The sequence below is a fragment of the Rana temporaria genome, chromosome 2 (genome assembly GCF_905171775.1).
Source record: "Rana temporaria chromosome 2, aRanTem1.1, whole genome shotgun sequence".
Taxonomy (NCBI): domain Eukaryota; kingdom Metazoa; phylum Chordata; class Amphibia; order Anura; family Ranidae; genus Rana; species Rana temporaria.
This window is the reverse complement of record NC_053490.1, coordinates 212,864,251-212,880,762: the sequence shown is the minus strand read 5'-3', so window position 1 is coordinate 212,880,762 and position 16,512 is coordinate 212,864,251. Positions and strand designations below refer to the sequence as shown.

The 16,512-nt window shown below is 45.0% G+C and overlaps 1 protein-coding gene across 2 annotated transcripts in view; it reads left to right on the top strand.

The window, feature by feature from the left end:
- Positions 1–2,601: 2,601 nt before the first annotated feature.
- Positions 2,602–16,512, top strand: part of RASA3 (RAS p21 protein activator 3) — a 335,356-nt gene continuing 321,445 nt past the window's right edge. For both annotated transcript variants that reach the window (XM_040336372.1, XM_040336371.1), the window contains exon 1: positions 2,602–2,780. In XM_040336372.1, coding sequence (XP_040192306.1) covers positions 2,726–2,780 — 55 coding nt within the window. In that variant the 5' untranslated portion in view covers positions 2,602–2,725. The remainder of the gene's footprint in view (positions 2,781–16,512) is intronic.

Here is a 16,512-nt window from a genome sequence, read left to right as displayed (position 1 = left end):
TGTCTCTCATTTTTCTCTTGCTTTTTTCCTTTTTCCTTTTCCTTTTTCTTTGTCTCTTTTTGTGAAGCTTTCCAATCTTGGCCGGTACCTTTATTTACATTATTTACCATTTAGGAGAGGTACCACCTGCTCATGTACATTGAGTGTTGGATGCAGGGCGGCAGATTGGTGTAAGGATATTGTTTTTATGGTTAGTAGTATGTGATATTTTGTTATTGTTATTTTTTATTTATTTTTTGATTTAACCATTTGCTTCACTATTTGTTTTACTGTACTGTCTAAATTTGCCTACACTAGAACCTGAGACACAAAAACACAATTTTAGCACCTACCAAAAGGTAGTGGGTGCTACATATATATATATATATATATATATATATATATATATATATATATGTGTAGCACCCACTACCTTTTGGTAGGTGCTAAAATTGTGTTTTTGTGTCTCAGGTTCTAGTGTAGGCAAATTTAGACAGGCCTGTGCATTAAAGCGGAGGTTCACCCTAAAAACATGTATATAACATTACATTTTCCATACTTCCAACATTTACAGTATGCTGTTTGTTTTTATTTCTTTTGCTGTACATACCATATTATTGCTATTTTCCACCTGGGTGCTCACTCCCGTGGGAGTAGGCGTTCCTATGCAGAGGCGCAGTGTCATGTGGGACTTTGCCCAGATGATTGACATCTTGAGAAAAACGTCCCCCCGGTGGATAAAACGCGTCACGAGTTTCCGAAAATAGCCGAACTGCGAGTCGGCTCTATACGGCGCCTGCGCAGTCAGCTCTACGCGGCTCCTAGTCGGTGTGCAGGCGCCGTATAGCGCCGTATAGAGCCGACTCGCAGTTCGGCTATTTTTGGAAACTCATGACGCGCCTTTTTCCGCCGGGGGGGAAGTTTTTCTCAAGACGTCAATCATCTGGACGAAGTCCCACATGACACTGCGCCTCTGCATAGGAACGCCTACTCCCGCGGGAGTGAGCACCCGGAAGCCGGGTGGAAAATAGCAATAATACAGTATGTACAGCAACAAAACAAAAACAAACAGCATACTGTAAATGTTGGAAGTATGCCTAATGTAATGTTATATACATGTTTTTAGGGTGAACCTCTGCTTTAAGCTAGGCCTGTTTTGATCTGGGACTGGGAGTGTTTTAGTGCAGCAGTGGGTGTGGCCACATGTGCTCAGACTCAGAGACGCCTCCCCTGGTTTTCAGTCAGTAAGTTCTGGAAAAGGGGTTGGACTTGAGGTTCTGAGTGACAGGCAGCTTGTGTAGGAGCTCTGACCAATCCCCAACTAGGATTGGCAGGGGGCAGGCCTCCTATATAAGCTGAGGTAACATGCCACTGGGGAGGAGCTGTGAGAGGAAAGATGATGGAGCAGTAGTGTTTCTGTGTGGGGGCCCCCTGCTTGGGGCCTGGGGCCTACCAGGTGCTGAGGAGAAAGTCTCGGGTGAGGACTGTTCTTCTTTAACACTGCAGAGGAGGAATTCAGGATAAAGAGAGAGGAGTATTGGAACTGTTACTGCTGGACTGTGCAGTTGAACCACGTTTCTTCTATGGCCCGGGGACCATGGAGAAGGTCAGTGGGTACACTACAGCAAGTGATGGAACGGGAGGATTCTATTAATTATTGTGGATGGCTATGGCCGGGGAACTCAGCCTCTGCAATACTGGACTGTCTGGGCCTAGTAGTCCACCAGTTGCCATATGCTGTTAAGGTACTGGGTCGTCGGGGGGAGGTTTGTGGCTACACTTCTGACTCAGTGCCAGCATTTTGAATAACTGACCAATAACTGTCTGCAACACTGCCATACAATACCTCCCAACATTTTGAGATGGGAATGAGGGACACCTACTAGCAAATGTATTTAGGCATAGGGCACGCCCCCTGGCACGCCCCCTTAAAGGAGAATTAACAAAAAAGATTAATTAAATCCCCAAGTGCTCTTTTTAGCCTCTACAATTTCTTTATATTGGCTTTTGAATTTTACAATTGCAGCAATTTAGAAATTGGATAAAAGTTTTAGCACTGGGAAACACTATTTGAAAGATAAAAAGTGCATTTTATATACAATTATGTAGATCAGACCAAAATGAGGGACACATGAGGAGGAATGAGAATGAGGGACATTGCTCCAAATTGGGGACAGTCCCTTGAAATCAGGGACAGTTGGGAGCTATGCCATAGGCTCTTTCTACGGAGGGGGCATGGCTGTACCACACTGTGTGTGTCCATGGATGCACAGAGCCCAGTTTGGAAATGAGCGGGCAGGGGTGCCCTCCTTAGCACACATCTTGACTGAAAAAGAGAAGTAAGCAACCACGGTGTGCAATATAGTTGCACAGAACAAGTAAGTATAAACCTCTTTTTTATTCTAGGAGAAAAAGGGTTTATTATCACTTTATTGTAAGCAGCACCAGGCTTGTTCTAGCAATGAAAACTCTGAACTGAGTGTAGATCTTACTAGATGGGGCTGACAAAGGTTCCCATGGTTAGCTGTGATAGAGTGTGATCACACCTCAGTTCTTCACATCGTACATCTGAAGTGTGCACCACCCAGCGGCCAGCAGGGAGGAGCATGCACATCTAAAGGGATGCCGGGGATGTGTCCTTTCATAGAACGATCGGGCTGAGAGCTGCTGTGGCCGGAACAGCATTACAGTGACTGGGGCAGACCCTTGCCGTGCACAGCCATACCCTGCTACAGTAGCGCACACCATGGCGGTGGAGGAGGAGGGGATCCGGGTCTTCCAGAGCGTGAGGATCAAGATCGGTGAGTGCCATTGTACTGCCAGCCTCTGATGGCATGGAATGTAACATCCTCAGCGCACAAAACTTTTCTGATGCCCTATTCTGAGTGATGTATTGCTGGAGCTGTGAGACACATGGAGCAGCAGATCAGGACCATGTCCTACAACCCCTGATCATGCCTCCATGGTGGGCACAGGTGATGATGCCAAGGGGTGCTGATGATCGCTTCTTCAAATACAACCCATCAACTTGCTAGTCTGCTGCTGGCTGTCATTGATCAGTGACAGGAGCAGGTAACCAAGTGTGCCCAGGACCTAGATGGCACTGAGTCATCAGAAGGCTCCTCTGACATCTGGAGGGCATCTGTCTATCAGACTCCAGCAGGAGTGGGCACATGCAGACAGCTCTTGTTATCAGGGGGTTCTGTTGTCACAAGTTGACCCTCTTTTGTTAATGATGTGGGGAGGGGGGGGGGGGTAGGGGGGATCTGTCTCTGCAGCTGCCCCCTGTGTGAGAGCAACTGAATATTTTTTATTTTTTTTGCCCATGTTCTGTGTGATTTGCCTTCTGGCAAAACCTCTCCCCGGACAGCAAAGGCTTTTTTTTTTTTTTTTTTTAGTGCAACAAAGCTTTCATTATTCTTTCCCAGTGGAAAATCTTTGTAAAGCAAGGCCCACAGTGACTTGAATACAAACTCAAGGCGGCTTGTTGCTTAGAGAAGAACTCAAGAGTTAAGCAGGCATTTCAAAAATAAGAAAAATGACACATTTCGGTTTTCTGGAACATTATTGTCATGTGGAAGCTGAGCCCTGCACTTTGCGTTACGCTTTTCTCAGAACATTACAGAGCGATGTTCCATGTGGTAGTCCGTTTCTAAAGAAAATATGAAACTAGACAGCTTTTGTACGTGGTGTATCTGTCGTTCTTACATGAGCCCAAAGACGGCTTGATAAAAGTGGACTGATTGACCCAACCTGGCAATATGCATAGAAAAGTGATGGCACAAAAAGACAGAGTAGTCCAGCGAGTCTGCCCATTTTTTTTTGTTAACTTTATTGTCTGACTATAGATCTGTTTGTCCCAAGCATGTTTGAAGCCATTTACTATTGACTGTCTCACTACCTCTGCTGATAGTCACTACCTCTGCTGACAGTCACTACCTCTGCTGATAGTCACTACCTCTGCTGATAGTCACTACCTCTTCTGATAGTCATTACCTCTGCTGATAGTCATTACCTCTGCTGATAGTCACTACCTCTTCTGATAGTCACTTCCTCTGCTGGTAGTCACTACCTCTGCTGGTAGTCACTACCTCTGATGACAGTCACTACCTCTGCTGGTAGTCACTACCTCTGCTGATAGTCACTACCTCTGCTGATAGTCACTACCTGGTAGTCACTACCTCTGCTGACAGTCACTTCCTCTGCTGGTAGTCACTACCTCTGCTGATAGTCACTACCTCTGCTGACAGTCACTTCCTCTGCTGGTAGTCACTACCTCTGCTGATAGTCACTACCTGGTAGTCACTACCTCTGCTGACAGTCACTTCCTCTGCTGACAGTCACTTCCTCTGCTGGTAGTCACTACCTCTGCTGATAGTCACTACCTGGTAGTCACTACCTCTGCTGACAGTCACTTCCTCTGCTGGTAGTCACTACCTCTGCTGGTAGTCACTACCTCTGATGATAGTCACTACCTCTGCTGGTAGTCACTACCTCTGATGATAGTCACTACCTCTGCTGACAGTCACTACCTCTGCTGATAGTCACTCCCTCTGCTGACAGTCACTTCCTCTGCTGGTAGTCACTACCTCTGCTGACAGTCACTACCTCTGCTGACAGTCACTACCTCTGCTGACAGTCACCTGAAAATTATTTTATGGGTTCCTCAGGGGTAGAATGGTTGAGAAAGGCTGATCTAGAGGAAACATGGGGTACCCTGGATGAGAAAAGCTGATCTAGAGGAAACCTATGGTACCCTGGATGAGCAAAGGCTGATCCAGAGAGGAAACCTAGGGTAGCCTGGATGAGAAAGGATGATCTAGAGGAAACCTAGGGTACCCTGGATGAGAAAGGATGATCTAGAGGAAACCTAGCGTACACTGGATGATCAAAGGCTGATCTAGAGGAAACCTGGGGTACCCTGGATGAGCAAAAGCTGATCTAGAGAAAACCTAGGGTACCCTGGATGAGCAAAGGCTGATCTAGACTAGAGGAAACCTAGGGTACCCTGGATGAGCAAAGGCTGATCTATTTACGCATCACGCTAGCAAACTCTGGAGGAACCATGGTTGTGAAAGGCCGATCAAAGAGGTATGCAGGAATCACACTAGCAACCTCTTAAGGAGACCTAGGGTTCCACTGAACCCTGGCCGAGAAAAACTGATCTATATAGCGTTGACTAATCATTCTAGCAACCTCTAGAGCAGGGTTTCTCAACTAGGGATCCTTCAGAGGTTGCTAGGGGTTCCTTGATCAATGAGCAATTTCTGCCTCTCGGATAAGTTCCCACCAACACCATTGATATCTTTAGCTGTCTTTAAGGCTGAGAAAGCCAGCTCTAGAGAAACCCTATTAGAAAATCACTGTACTATGTAGTATTTAAGAATCATGCTAGCAACCTCTCTAGGGGAACCCTAGTTGAGAAAGATAAATCCACGTAGTATTTAAGAATCACGCTGTTTGTATGAGATAACATTTTTCTTATAATGTAAATAACGGACATCTTTTTTTTTTTTTTTTTACTCTTCATAAAAAAAAAAAAAATCTGATAGCAAAAATAGAGAATTTGTAACAGTGACTTCGTAAAATGCGTTCTTCTTTTTACATCCTAGCTGAGAGTCTTTCTCACAAGCAGGCAAGGAAACCCAACAGTTTGGTTGTGGTTTTCTATCAAGTGTCAGATCAGATGAGAAATTATTTCACTTCTAGGTGGGGCCATGCTTAGGTAAACCGCAACATCCTGATTTTTGAAAAAAGAATACCTTTAAAGTTGTGTTTTTAACCTTGTTAACCATCATTATAGTAAGTATTTACTTCTAGATGTAAAGTAAGGTGACCATGCATCTCCACGCTAATTAGCCTGGTATGATCTGGGACACAATTAGGCCAGTTTCACGTGAGCTTCAGCTCGTATAAGAGCAGAGTTTACAGCAAGCTTTGACAATGCATTTGCACAGCTTTTAGCAAGCTTCGTTGAAGCCTTTAGTCCCTGTTCGCACTGGTGAGACTTGTCATGCGATTTGACAGGTCCTAATCGCATGACAAGTCGCATCCTATTGTCGGCAGTGGATCTGTTCAAATCGGTGCCATGCCGACTTTGCAGTGCCACGATTTCAAAAGAAGGTTCCTGCACTATTTTTTTGCGATTTCAGGTTCGGCTTGCATAGACATCTGTGCATGAAGTCGCACAGGTGTCTGCCAAGTTGCGCCTGAAGTCACACTGACCTGCGGCTTTGAAATCCTGCGATTTCAAGTGAAGTTGCACAATTTCAAAGTCATATTCGGTGTGAACAGGGCTTAACGTACCATTCAACTCCAATTTGTAAATGTTGAACACAGATCCTAATTGGAGTGTTGATTGCCACTTTAAGCAAGCTGCTAGCAGGCTTCAGGACTTCTAAGCTATGAGTAAACACTGAAGTTAGTGTGAAACGCAGCAGCTGTCCTAGGTTTCGTTGCTGTGACTTGTAGTGCCTGTTTCCCATTTTTTTACATTAAAGTTACGTTGGATTGGAGTGCGACTGTCCTGATCATCTTTTATTCTTCAGCACTTCTTGAAGCTTGTTGAAAGCTCAGTGAAATGATTACAGGGGCATGATACAATCTCCATACAACTGCAGCTTGCATTATATCTCATATGACTGATTTTCCTTTCAGATTGTATAGAAACAAATGACTCTAATATCATTTGGTCATGAGTGTTAGGCCATACACAGAGCAAATTTCATTCCTGCAACCACGGGTTGCAGGAAAGAAATTAGCTTGATTCCCCCATCAACACAGGCAGTGTTGATGGGGGAATCCCTCCTGAAAAGGCCTTTTTTTTCCCGGAGGGGAAGCCGTCCCTGCTGGGAGAAGACAGTGATTATCGCTGAAAGGAAGAGAGGATAGATCCCTGGTGCCGCACATCTACAGGAACCTATGGTGGTATGAGAGGGACAACCTCAGCCTGGGCTCCTGCCAGACCACGCCCACAGCACGTTTCACTCCACCCCCAGAGCTTAGTCATGGGGATGGGGAGACTAAGCTCTGAAGGGGGCGGAGTGAAACACATTGGGGGGGGGGGGTGGCTTGGGAGAGCCCAGGCTAGGGTTGTCTCTTTCATAATACCATAGGACTCCCTGGATGTGCGGCACCAGGGATCCTTCCTCTCTTCCTTTCATTGACTACAGGAGCTGGGACGAGTTCCATCCCTTGCTGACACTCCTGCAGTGGTTGCAGTATCACCCACACTACTCCCCATAGTGACACACTAAACAAACTGTGTGTCACAGTGATTATTACTAGCGGCTATAGCTGCCATTAGCGATAATCGCAAGAGAATCTGGCAGGCTGGATATACCCAAGTTGATTGATCTTATTGGTTCGAATCTCAGCCGGTTCCTGCTTCGAACCGTGTAGGGCCGGCCTTAGATCCTGAACAAGGACTTTATACTGGCACATTGGGTTTAAAGGGCTAAACTGTCATAAGAGAAATAGCCTGCTACTGCTGGTGTCTTTTTTAAAATGCTAGCTTTCTGAATGTGCCTTGCTCCAATGCTTGAGTCACTGACCCACAAACATGCGCAAATAAAATCAGAAAAAAGCTGGAATTCCTTTTTGCGGCCAGTGAGTCATCCAGGCAATTGGTATTTTTAGTAGGAGGTCAGCCATGGCAGCCCACATTTTTCTATCTTGACAGGCTAAATTCAATCTCATGCTACTGTAGGGTGACTCAAAGTAAACCTGGTCAATAAAATCCTAGAAAATATAGATGTCATCTCCTGTGAAAAACACATTTCAAAACAATAAGTAGATCTAAAAGGTAGGTGGTTTGAAATTTTGTGGGGATCTCTACTTGTAAACATCATGCTTGGCTGCAACACCTTCTAAGCATCTTTGATGGTCCTTCAAAGTGATGGGTGGCTTCACGGATCAATAGGGATGCTCTGTAGGTTGGTTGAGTGCAAGGTTGATCATGACCAGGGGCGGACTGACCATTCGGGCACTCGGACACTGCCCGGGGGCCCCATCAGGGTTGCCAGGCTCAGTAAAACCAGGGACAGTATGCAAAAAATTTATTTTACGTCTGTCCCTGATATGTCCGATACCAACATGCTTTTGATGTGAAAATCCTGAGATTTTAGCTTCCCCACCTCTGCACTGCCTCCTGGCGTGGTGGCCATCTGTAAGCCCGCGGGCCCCATAATCTTCTATTGCCTGGGGGCCCCATAATCTTCTATTGCCCGGGGGCCCCATAATCTTCTATTGCCCGGGGGCCCCATGAGTTGTCAGTCCGCCCCTGATCATGACTGAAGAGTAAAGATTTGAATATAATTTCATCTGTCTATTTCTGGGACCATTTTGACACGTGGCTTTTACTGACAGTAATTTCTGCTTACGCATTTTTTTGCACTGTACACTGTTTTTGACGGGTTTGCATTAATCCCTTGTCAGTAATTAGCACATTTTCAGCTTGTCGAAAAAAAAAAAAAAATGTGGTGCAAATGAGGTCATTGTCAAGGAGTGCCTAATTGTTTATGAGATTAAAATCACCTTTGTATTTTAGCCCTAAATAGCCTAAGCTAACATGATCACCCTTTTAATGGATCCCTTTAAGCTGTTGAATCATGAAGGTTTTTTACAAGCTCATTAGGAAATAATCTGACATGTGAAGGAGCCTGCTTTCACCTGACGTGGACGGGTGCAAGAAGTACAATGAAAGGGGTTGTAAAGGTTCGTTTTGTATTTTCTAAATAGGTTCCTTAAAGCGGTTGTAAACCGCATAAACTTTTTTTTTTTTCCCCCAAACCTGCAATGCAAAAGGCATAATAGGCTAGTATGCACCGCATACTAGCCTATTATGAAATACTTACCTCGGAACGAAGTGTGTACCACTTACCTGGTCCACGCCGAGCAGGATGTCATCTTGCTCCGGCGTGTCTTCCGGGTATCGCCGCTCCAGCGCTGTGATTGGCTGGAGCGGCGATGACGTCACTCCCGCGCGTGCGCGCGGGAGATTTAAAATCGGCAGGGTCCGGCGATGCCGGTCCTTCAGCCATGGATTCCCCCCTGCGCATGCGCCGCCCGCATTGCGGGGGTAATATCTCCTAAACCGTGCAGGTTTAGGAGATATTCCCCTTACCTACAGGTAAGCCTTGTTGTAGGCTTACCTGTAGGTAAAAGTCCAAATAGTGGGTTTACAACCACTTTAAAGCTAGTGCATTGTTGGTTCACTTACCTTTTCCTTCCATTTCCCTTCTAAATGTTTTTTTTCTTTGTCTGAATTTCTCACTTCCTGTTTCTCCTCAGTAAGCTTGCCCCACATCAACCGAGCCGTTCTGGCTGGGGGTTAGTCAGCGTGCTCGCCCCTCCCTTGGGACTACATCCCTGTGGGGAGATGCTGTGTTCACGCTGACTAACCCCCAGCCAGAACGGCTCAGATGATAGGGCAAACTTATTGAGGAGGAACAGGAAGTGAAAAATTCAAAGAAAAGGGAAATCGAAGGAAAGGGTAAGTGAACCAACAACGCACTAGCTTAAAAGGAACCTATTTAGAAAATAAAAAACAAACCTTTACAACCCCTTGAAGGCTTTCCACTGGTCGCAGGACAGCATGCCCAACATAGCTTCTTGCATCAATGTTTTTTTTTTCCTTTTTGATGTTAATTTGCAAGGAGCATTCTTACTGCATATGTTATCTGTTTGTCATGTGTGTTTTATCAAAGTCCTCTGTATCAGACGATATTGTTCTCTCCAGAGATGGCAAACCTAACTGATTTTCCAAGTTGTGTTTATTGTCAGTTGTTTTACAGTAGCCTTTTGAAGAAAGCTCAGAAGAAATTCTTCCTCCTTTACTACACAATGTGCTGCTTGTCTATTATGAATGACGTCTTATGGTTGACATACAATAAATATACAATGTGTAGTAATTGTGAAAGGGAGGAAATCATTGTCAGTTTGGTTTATTCAGTCACAGTTTCCATCAACCTGTGTTTACAGAGCTATTGATTTTGGCTTAAAACTAAAGCCGCGTACACACGATCGGTTTGTCCGATGAAAACAGACCGATGGACCGATTACGACTTGAACGTAACCTACGCCTAGCCCCATTCACGTACGACTTACGTAAACAACGTAAAATACGACGGCTGTTCCGACGTCCATACCCTAATATGACTTACACCTGCTTTATGTGGAATAACTTTACGCCGGACGTACGCCTTACGTAAACAGCGTCGATTACAGCGACGGGCACAAGTGCGTTCGTGAATCGGCATATCTCGGTCATTTGCATATTCGACGCGTAAATCAATGGAAGCGCCCCTTGCGGCCAGCGTAAATATGGGCATATCTTGGTCATTTGCATATTCGACGCGTAAATCAATGGAAGCGCCCCTTGCGGCCAGCGTAAATATGCGCCCAAGATACGACGGCGTAGGAGACTTACGTCGGTCAGATGGAGCTGAAATTCAGGCGTATCTTATTGCAAGAATCAGGCGCATAGATACGACTGCGCATCAGTGCACTTACGCGGCGTTTTAGAAGATACGTCAGCGTAAGTGCTTCCTGAATCCGGCTATATGTGTCCATGCAGGGCCGGATTTCCCACAAGGCCAGTGGGTGAAGGGCCCCCGCACTGTAATGTACTATTTTTCTCGCCCGCCGCTGGAGGTAATGTCTCCGCCGGCACATATTTTCTAGAAGACCACAGACTAGTAATAAACGAGTAGGGAGCCTGCCGAGTGGCTACAATAGAAATTGAGCTGCGGCACCGCCCACCCCCCGCCCCTGGTCTGTCTGTCATCTGTGACCTGTTGTGGAAAGGGGTGGCGGGTGGGCGGTGCCGCCGCTCAATTTCTATTGTAGCCACTCGGTTGCCTCCAATTTGTTCCCCCTCAGCCTTCAGTAATGGCGGAGGAGACACTGCTGCTGGGATATAGAAGGGCTCTAATGGGGGGGGGGACTCGGCCTTGGGGCGGCACAGGGAGTAAATCCGGGCCTGTGTCCATGTACACATATTCTTTTTGATCCTTTAGGAACTCCTGTGATTAGTGGAGGTTCCACCTCCCTCAAACTTCCTCTCCTGATTGTGGAAGAATCGTGTTTAGAACAGGAATGTTTTTGACCGCCGCTCAGTGGTCATAAAAGTCTATGTGTACATTAAGCCTTAGAATTGATTATGTCTGGATACATCGTATTCACTGCAGAGAACACAACAGAGCTGTGACCTGTTTTGGGATGAGAACATTGAGATTGACTATACATGGCCTCATCCTCCTAGGGTAGTAGGTGCTTCCTCTTCTCATCAAGCCATCTGCTCCTCTATGGCCAGCACTGTATTTGCTACTAGTATAAAAACAGTAGTTCTGGGTAATAAGAATAAAATAAAACAGGTTATCTTTTGAAATACATTTTATTTATTTATTACAGGTATTGTAATTTGTAATACCATGGACAAAATTTGTCTCAATCAGGAACTTTTACAATATACCAAATAAATGTTACTACTTCAAGCTGATCCACTCTTGACCGCAAAAGATTCCTTGGCTGCACATCTAGCTCGTCACTGAGACATATAAAGCCCCGTACACACGATCGGACCTTTGTCCGTCCAAAATCACATCCGAATTCTATCAGAGTAAAATAGAACATGTTCTCTATTTAAACTTCGATGGAATTCATCGGAATTTCTGCTAGAATTTCTCCGATGGGGCATACACACGGTCGGAATTTCCGATGGAAAAGTCAGTCGGACTTTTTCCTTCGGAAATTCCGATCGTGTGTACGGAGCTTTAGCCAAACAAATGTCAAGTTGGTGTCACTTAAAGCGGAGGTTCACCCTAAAAACATGTATATCCCATTACATTCAGCATACTTCCGACATGTACAGTATGCTGTTTTTTTTTTCCCGCTGTACATACCGTATTATTGTTGTTTTCCACCTGGCTTCCGGGTTCTCACTCCCGCGGGAGTAGGCGTTCCTATGCAGCGGCGCAATGTCACCTAGGACTTAGCCCACATGATTGATGTGCTTTATAAAAAGCTCCCCCCGGCGAATAAGGCGCGTCACGAGTTCCGAAAATAGCCGAACTGGGAGTCGGCTCTATGCGGCGCCTGCGCAGTCAGCTCTAGACGGCTCCTAGTCTGTGCGCAGGCGCCGTATAGAGCTGACCCCCAGTTTGGCTATTTTCGTAAACTCGTGACGCGCCTTATTCGCCGGGGGGAGGTTTTTATAAAGCACATCAATCATGTGGGCTAAGTCCCAGGTGACATTGCGCCGCTGCATAGGAACGCCTACTCCCGCAGGAGTGAGAACCCAGAAGCCGGGTGGAAAAGAACAATAATACGGTATGTACATCGAAAAAAACAAACAAACAGCATACTGTACATGTCGAAAGTATGCTGAATGTAATGGTATATACATGTTTTTAGGGTGAACCTCCGCTTTAAAGCTCTTGATACAGATTTCTTTATTCCATAAAATACAGGGTAAAGCAAGCAGATGGAATCGCTAACGCATTTCACACATAGTAATATCCCTAAAATGTCAGACTCCATTTTAACCAGCAACACTGTTGCTTCCAGAGGCTAAGCTCAACTGTCATCAGTTAGGATATTATGATTCCATACTATTGTTACACTGTTACATATAAACACCAACTTTAAAAATAATGTATCAATTTAACAAGCAGATCGGAGGACAAACAAAACCTACATAATTTAGCAGTATGTTTTGAACATAAAGCAGCATGCAAAAACATTTACTCAAACAAAATCTTTCATCCTTGATGTATAAAACAATTTAATGGCAAGACCAACTTATATTGGAGTAGGTTACTATTGATTGATGTAGGGCTGCAACTAACAAATATTTTCATAATCGATTTGTTGGCCGATTATTGTTTCGATTAATCTTAGCCTTAAATTTTTTTTTTTACATTTTTTTGGGCCAATTTGTTGTTGGGCAGATTACAAAACACAAATTGCAGCAAAAACACATTACATGCTTTTCTGCAGATTCTCCATTGAAGTATATTGAACCCAAAAAAAACTAAATAGCACTGTTTTGCGTTTAAAAGTCCTTGCCCTTTCCAAATATGCAGCAGCTGAAAAAAAATCATGGATGTGAACGTGTCCCATAGGAAAACATGTAACTGAACTGTAGTGTGTTTCTGCAAAAAGCACCAAAAAACACAGGTGTGAACCCAGGCCTGAGATGTTTAGTAACATAATGGGGTTAAAAAAAACAAAAATAAGTACAAAAAGCGCAAATAATCGCTACTGTAAGGGGTTCATTTTTTTACTGTGGGACAGTGAAAGTAATATTTACAGTAGCGATTTGTGTTTTTGTACTATAAAGGGATAATTTTAGTTGTTTTAACCCCATTTTGTTACTGGCCGATAAATCGATTATGAAAATTGTAATCGATTAATTTCATAATCGATTAGTTATCGATTAATCGATTAGTTGTTTCCGCCCTAGATTTATGACAGCTGAGTTTTTGATTTGATGACCTTGATTGTTATGGAATAAAGATATCTGCATTCAGGGACGTTTGAAGGAATTTGGGGGCCCCAAGCAAAATGGGGGCCCCCAAGCACCCACCCCACACACAAAACCTACATTAGCGCTACACTAATTTTTTACACCCATGTTCTTCCTCCCCCCCCAGTCCCTATGTTTTTCTATTCTCACCTCCCCTTCTTCCTTGTAGGCTGTAGTGTGGCCGAGTTCCTCTTCCTTCTCTTAGTCCGGTGTTCTATCATTATGGGTCCCCAGTCCCCTATCAGATAGTACCGGGGCCGGGTCGGGTACCGCGCGGTACAGGACATTCAGTTTCCTGTGTTCTCACAGCCAGCCGGACTGACAGGACTCCAGGAGGAGGGAAAATGAGTTCGGCCACGCTACAGCCTGGGAAGGGGAAGTTGGGGGCCCCAGGCAAGCTCGGGGCCCCAAGCAATTGTTTGTTTTGCCTGTCCTGTAGCGACGGGGCTGTCTGCATTGAGAGCTTGGAGTGCAGTCAACATGAAATTAGTTTGGTCTATATCAAACACTCACAAAGATCCTCTTTTATCTTGAACTCATTTCTTAGCCATGTTGCTGACACTGAGATCTATTGATGGGCCTCAGTCTAAGATCATAATTGCTCACACAGTTACTGATGGCTGGTAACTCTCCTGATCCAGCAATTATCTTCCCTGCACAGATTCACCAGGAAAACTCTATTTTGAATCCATTCAAGGTTCTTATTTTAACTGAAGTCCTGATTAAGTAACTGTTGTCCTGATGATGGGGGAGTTTCTTTCACACCTGAAACGCATTGGATTTTTTTTAGTACAAACGAATAAATAAGTTCGAACTCTTTTATCCTTTGGTCTGGCGCCCCTTCCATGTGTGCATGTGCTGCCATACATGACAGTATGGGCAAACCTGCACAGTAGACACCATACGTTGCTCCATCCTACTTACAGAATTAGTGTAATTCTCTTAAATGTGCCACCGGAGCCTCTAGTGTTGACTTTACAAAAGTCAGTATTTGCTTAGATGTGCTCCACAGGTGACAAGACTAATGCATGGATATAGGTCGCTCAGATACTGGATCTTGTGAAATGGTAGGATAGGGGTTTAAACACATATGAAAGAAGTGGGCATTTTGTAGATGGCTCTGGCAAAACTTTGAAGATTACCTGGGTAACCCATCTTGTTGTGCCTACTGTGTAGCTTTGCCTTTATTTTACTGACGCTGGTGGCAAAATAGTCCCATACATCAAATGAGTGCTTTGCCAATGCATGGCAAAGCAACAGGTTCATTGACTTCAGCCCTCCCCAGCAGCACATGCTCATCTTCCTTTTGGTCCCCCACTGCCTTGTGCGTGTCCACCAGGAGCACAGAAATACTTCTGAGTATGGGGGGCACTCAGATGTGATAGTGCTGGTGCTTGATGTTGGCCACTGCAGAAATGTCACATGGGCGGAAGAGAATTCTCAACCCTTTGTAAGTCACAGCTTAGTGCATACACTCGGTTTGATCCCAGCAGTTGAACAGAGCAACAGGGAAGCAAAAGGAAGGTGACTATAAGCAACTGGTGGGACTACCATTAAAGTAATGGTTGGCTGTATATTACATATCCTGCATGAAAACGGTTTCCTCCATGTGATCTATACACATAACCTTTACGGTTTGAGATGAGGAAGTGAGAAGTAGAAAGGAAATTGCTTCACCTAGCCATCCTCAAATCTTATATAATGTAATATATTTTGATCTCATCTGGGAATTTAAAGCAAAAATTAAATTTAAATAGTGCATGGTGCATCAATTACCTTACTCCTCAAGCCTCGTACACACGTACAGGATTCCCAGCTGTAAAAAGTCCGCCTTGAATCCAGAGGGGAAAACCGAGAACCTGCTCGGTAAGTTTTTCCCCATACACACAAGAGGTTTTCCGAAAGGAAAACTGCGATGGAGCTTTGGTCGGGAACCCCGGCCGTGTGTATGCTCCATCGCAGTTTTTTACATAGGAAAACTGCCGGGAAAAAGACTGCTGGTTCTCTCTTTTTTTTTCCGGCAGTTTTCCTGTCGGGAAAACTGCGATGGAGCATACACACGACCGGTTTTCCCGGCCAAAGGCTCTCATGACAGTTTTCCCGACAGGAAAACCGGTCGTGTGTACGAGGCTTCAGACTTGATTCCAAACTCTTCCTGCAGTGTGATGGATCAAAGTCACAGTTTCCTTCATAAGCCAAGCTATTTTCCTGCTCCAAGGACCAAACATTTTTCCTGCTTGTTATCTATTTAAGCACTGGTCCCCCTCACCACCCGTGGGTGTCTCCTGCCTCTGGAGCCTATAGCAGAGTACCTGGCTGCTGGAAGTGTTGCCTCAGCCAATAGGAGGTGTCCAAATCACACAGGCAGTGTAGTGGTGTGAATTGCCCTGATTTGGGAAAAAAGCTTCTTGCCTTGTCTGTGTATTAAGACTGCTTTGGGCAAAGTTGCCCAGTGTTGCCCAAATCAGGGGCGGACTGGGCAGGGTGGCAATTGCCCTCTGAGCCGCTCTGATGCCAGGTGAAAAGGCTGGATTGATTGATGGGCACTTATCAGGCTGTACTGATGGGCACTGATGCATTATTTTTGTTAAACCTCCTTTGTTGCTATTAACATTAAATTATGTTACCACATTGCGTCATATTTGTCTTGCTTCATAACATCAATATCCATTATAAAACCAGGTGGGCAGGGATGGTGAGCTAATTTAGTGGTTCAATGGGCCACTTGACTGGACTTGCCCCCCAGGCCTAAGGCTGCCAGCCCTTCCCTTTGCCCAATACATCTGGTGTGAATGGACCTGGAGTAGGGGGCATAGACAGTAAGGCTCATTCACTTTATCGCATAGTGGGAACGAGCTATTTTCACACAATTCTGCGTGTCACATAGGGCAGCCTATGCCGATTCATTCATACAAGGTGGATGGAGGAATCCTAGGAATCCTCCTGCTGTATCATTGTATTCTGTCAGCAGACCATCAGAATACACACTGATCAGCACTGCAGCC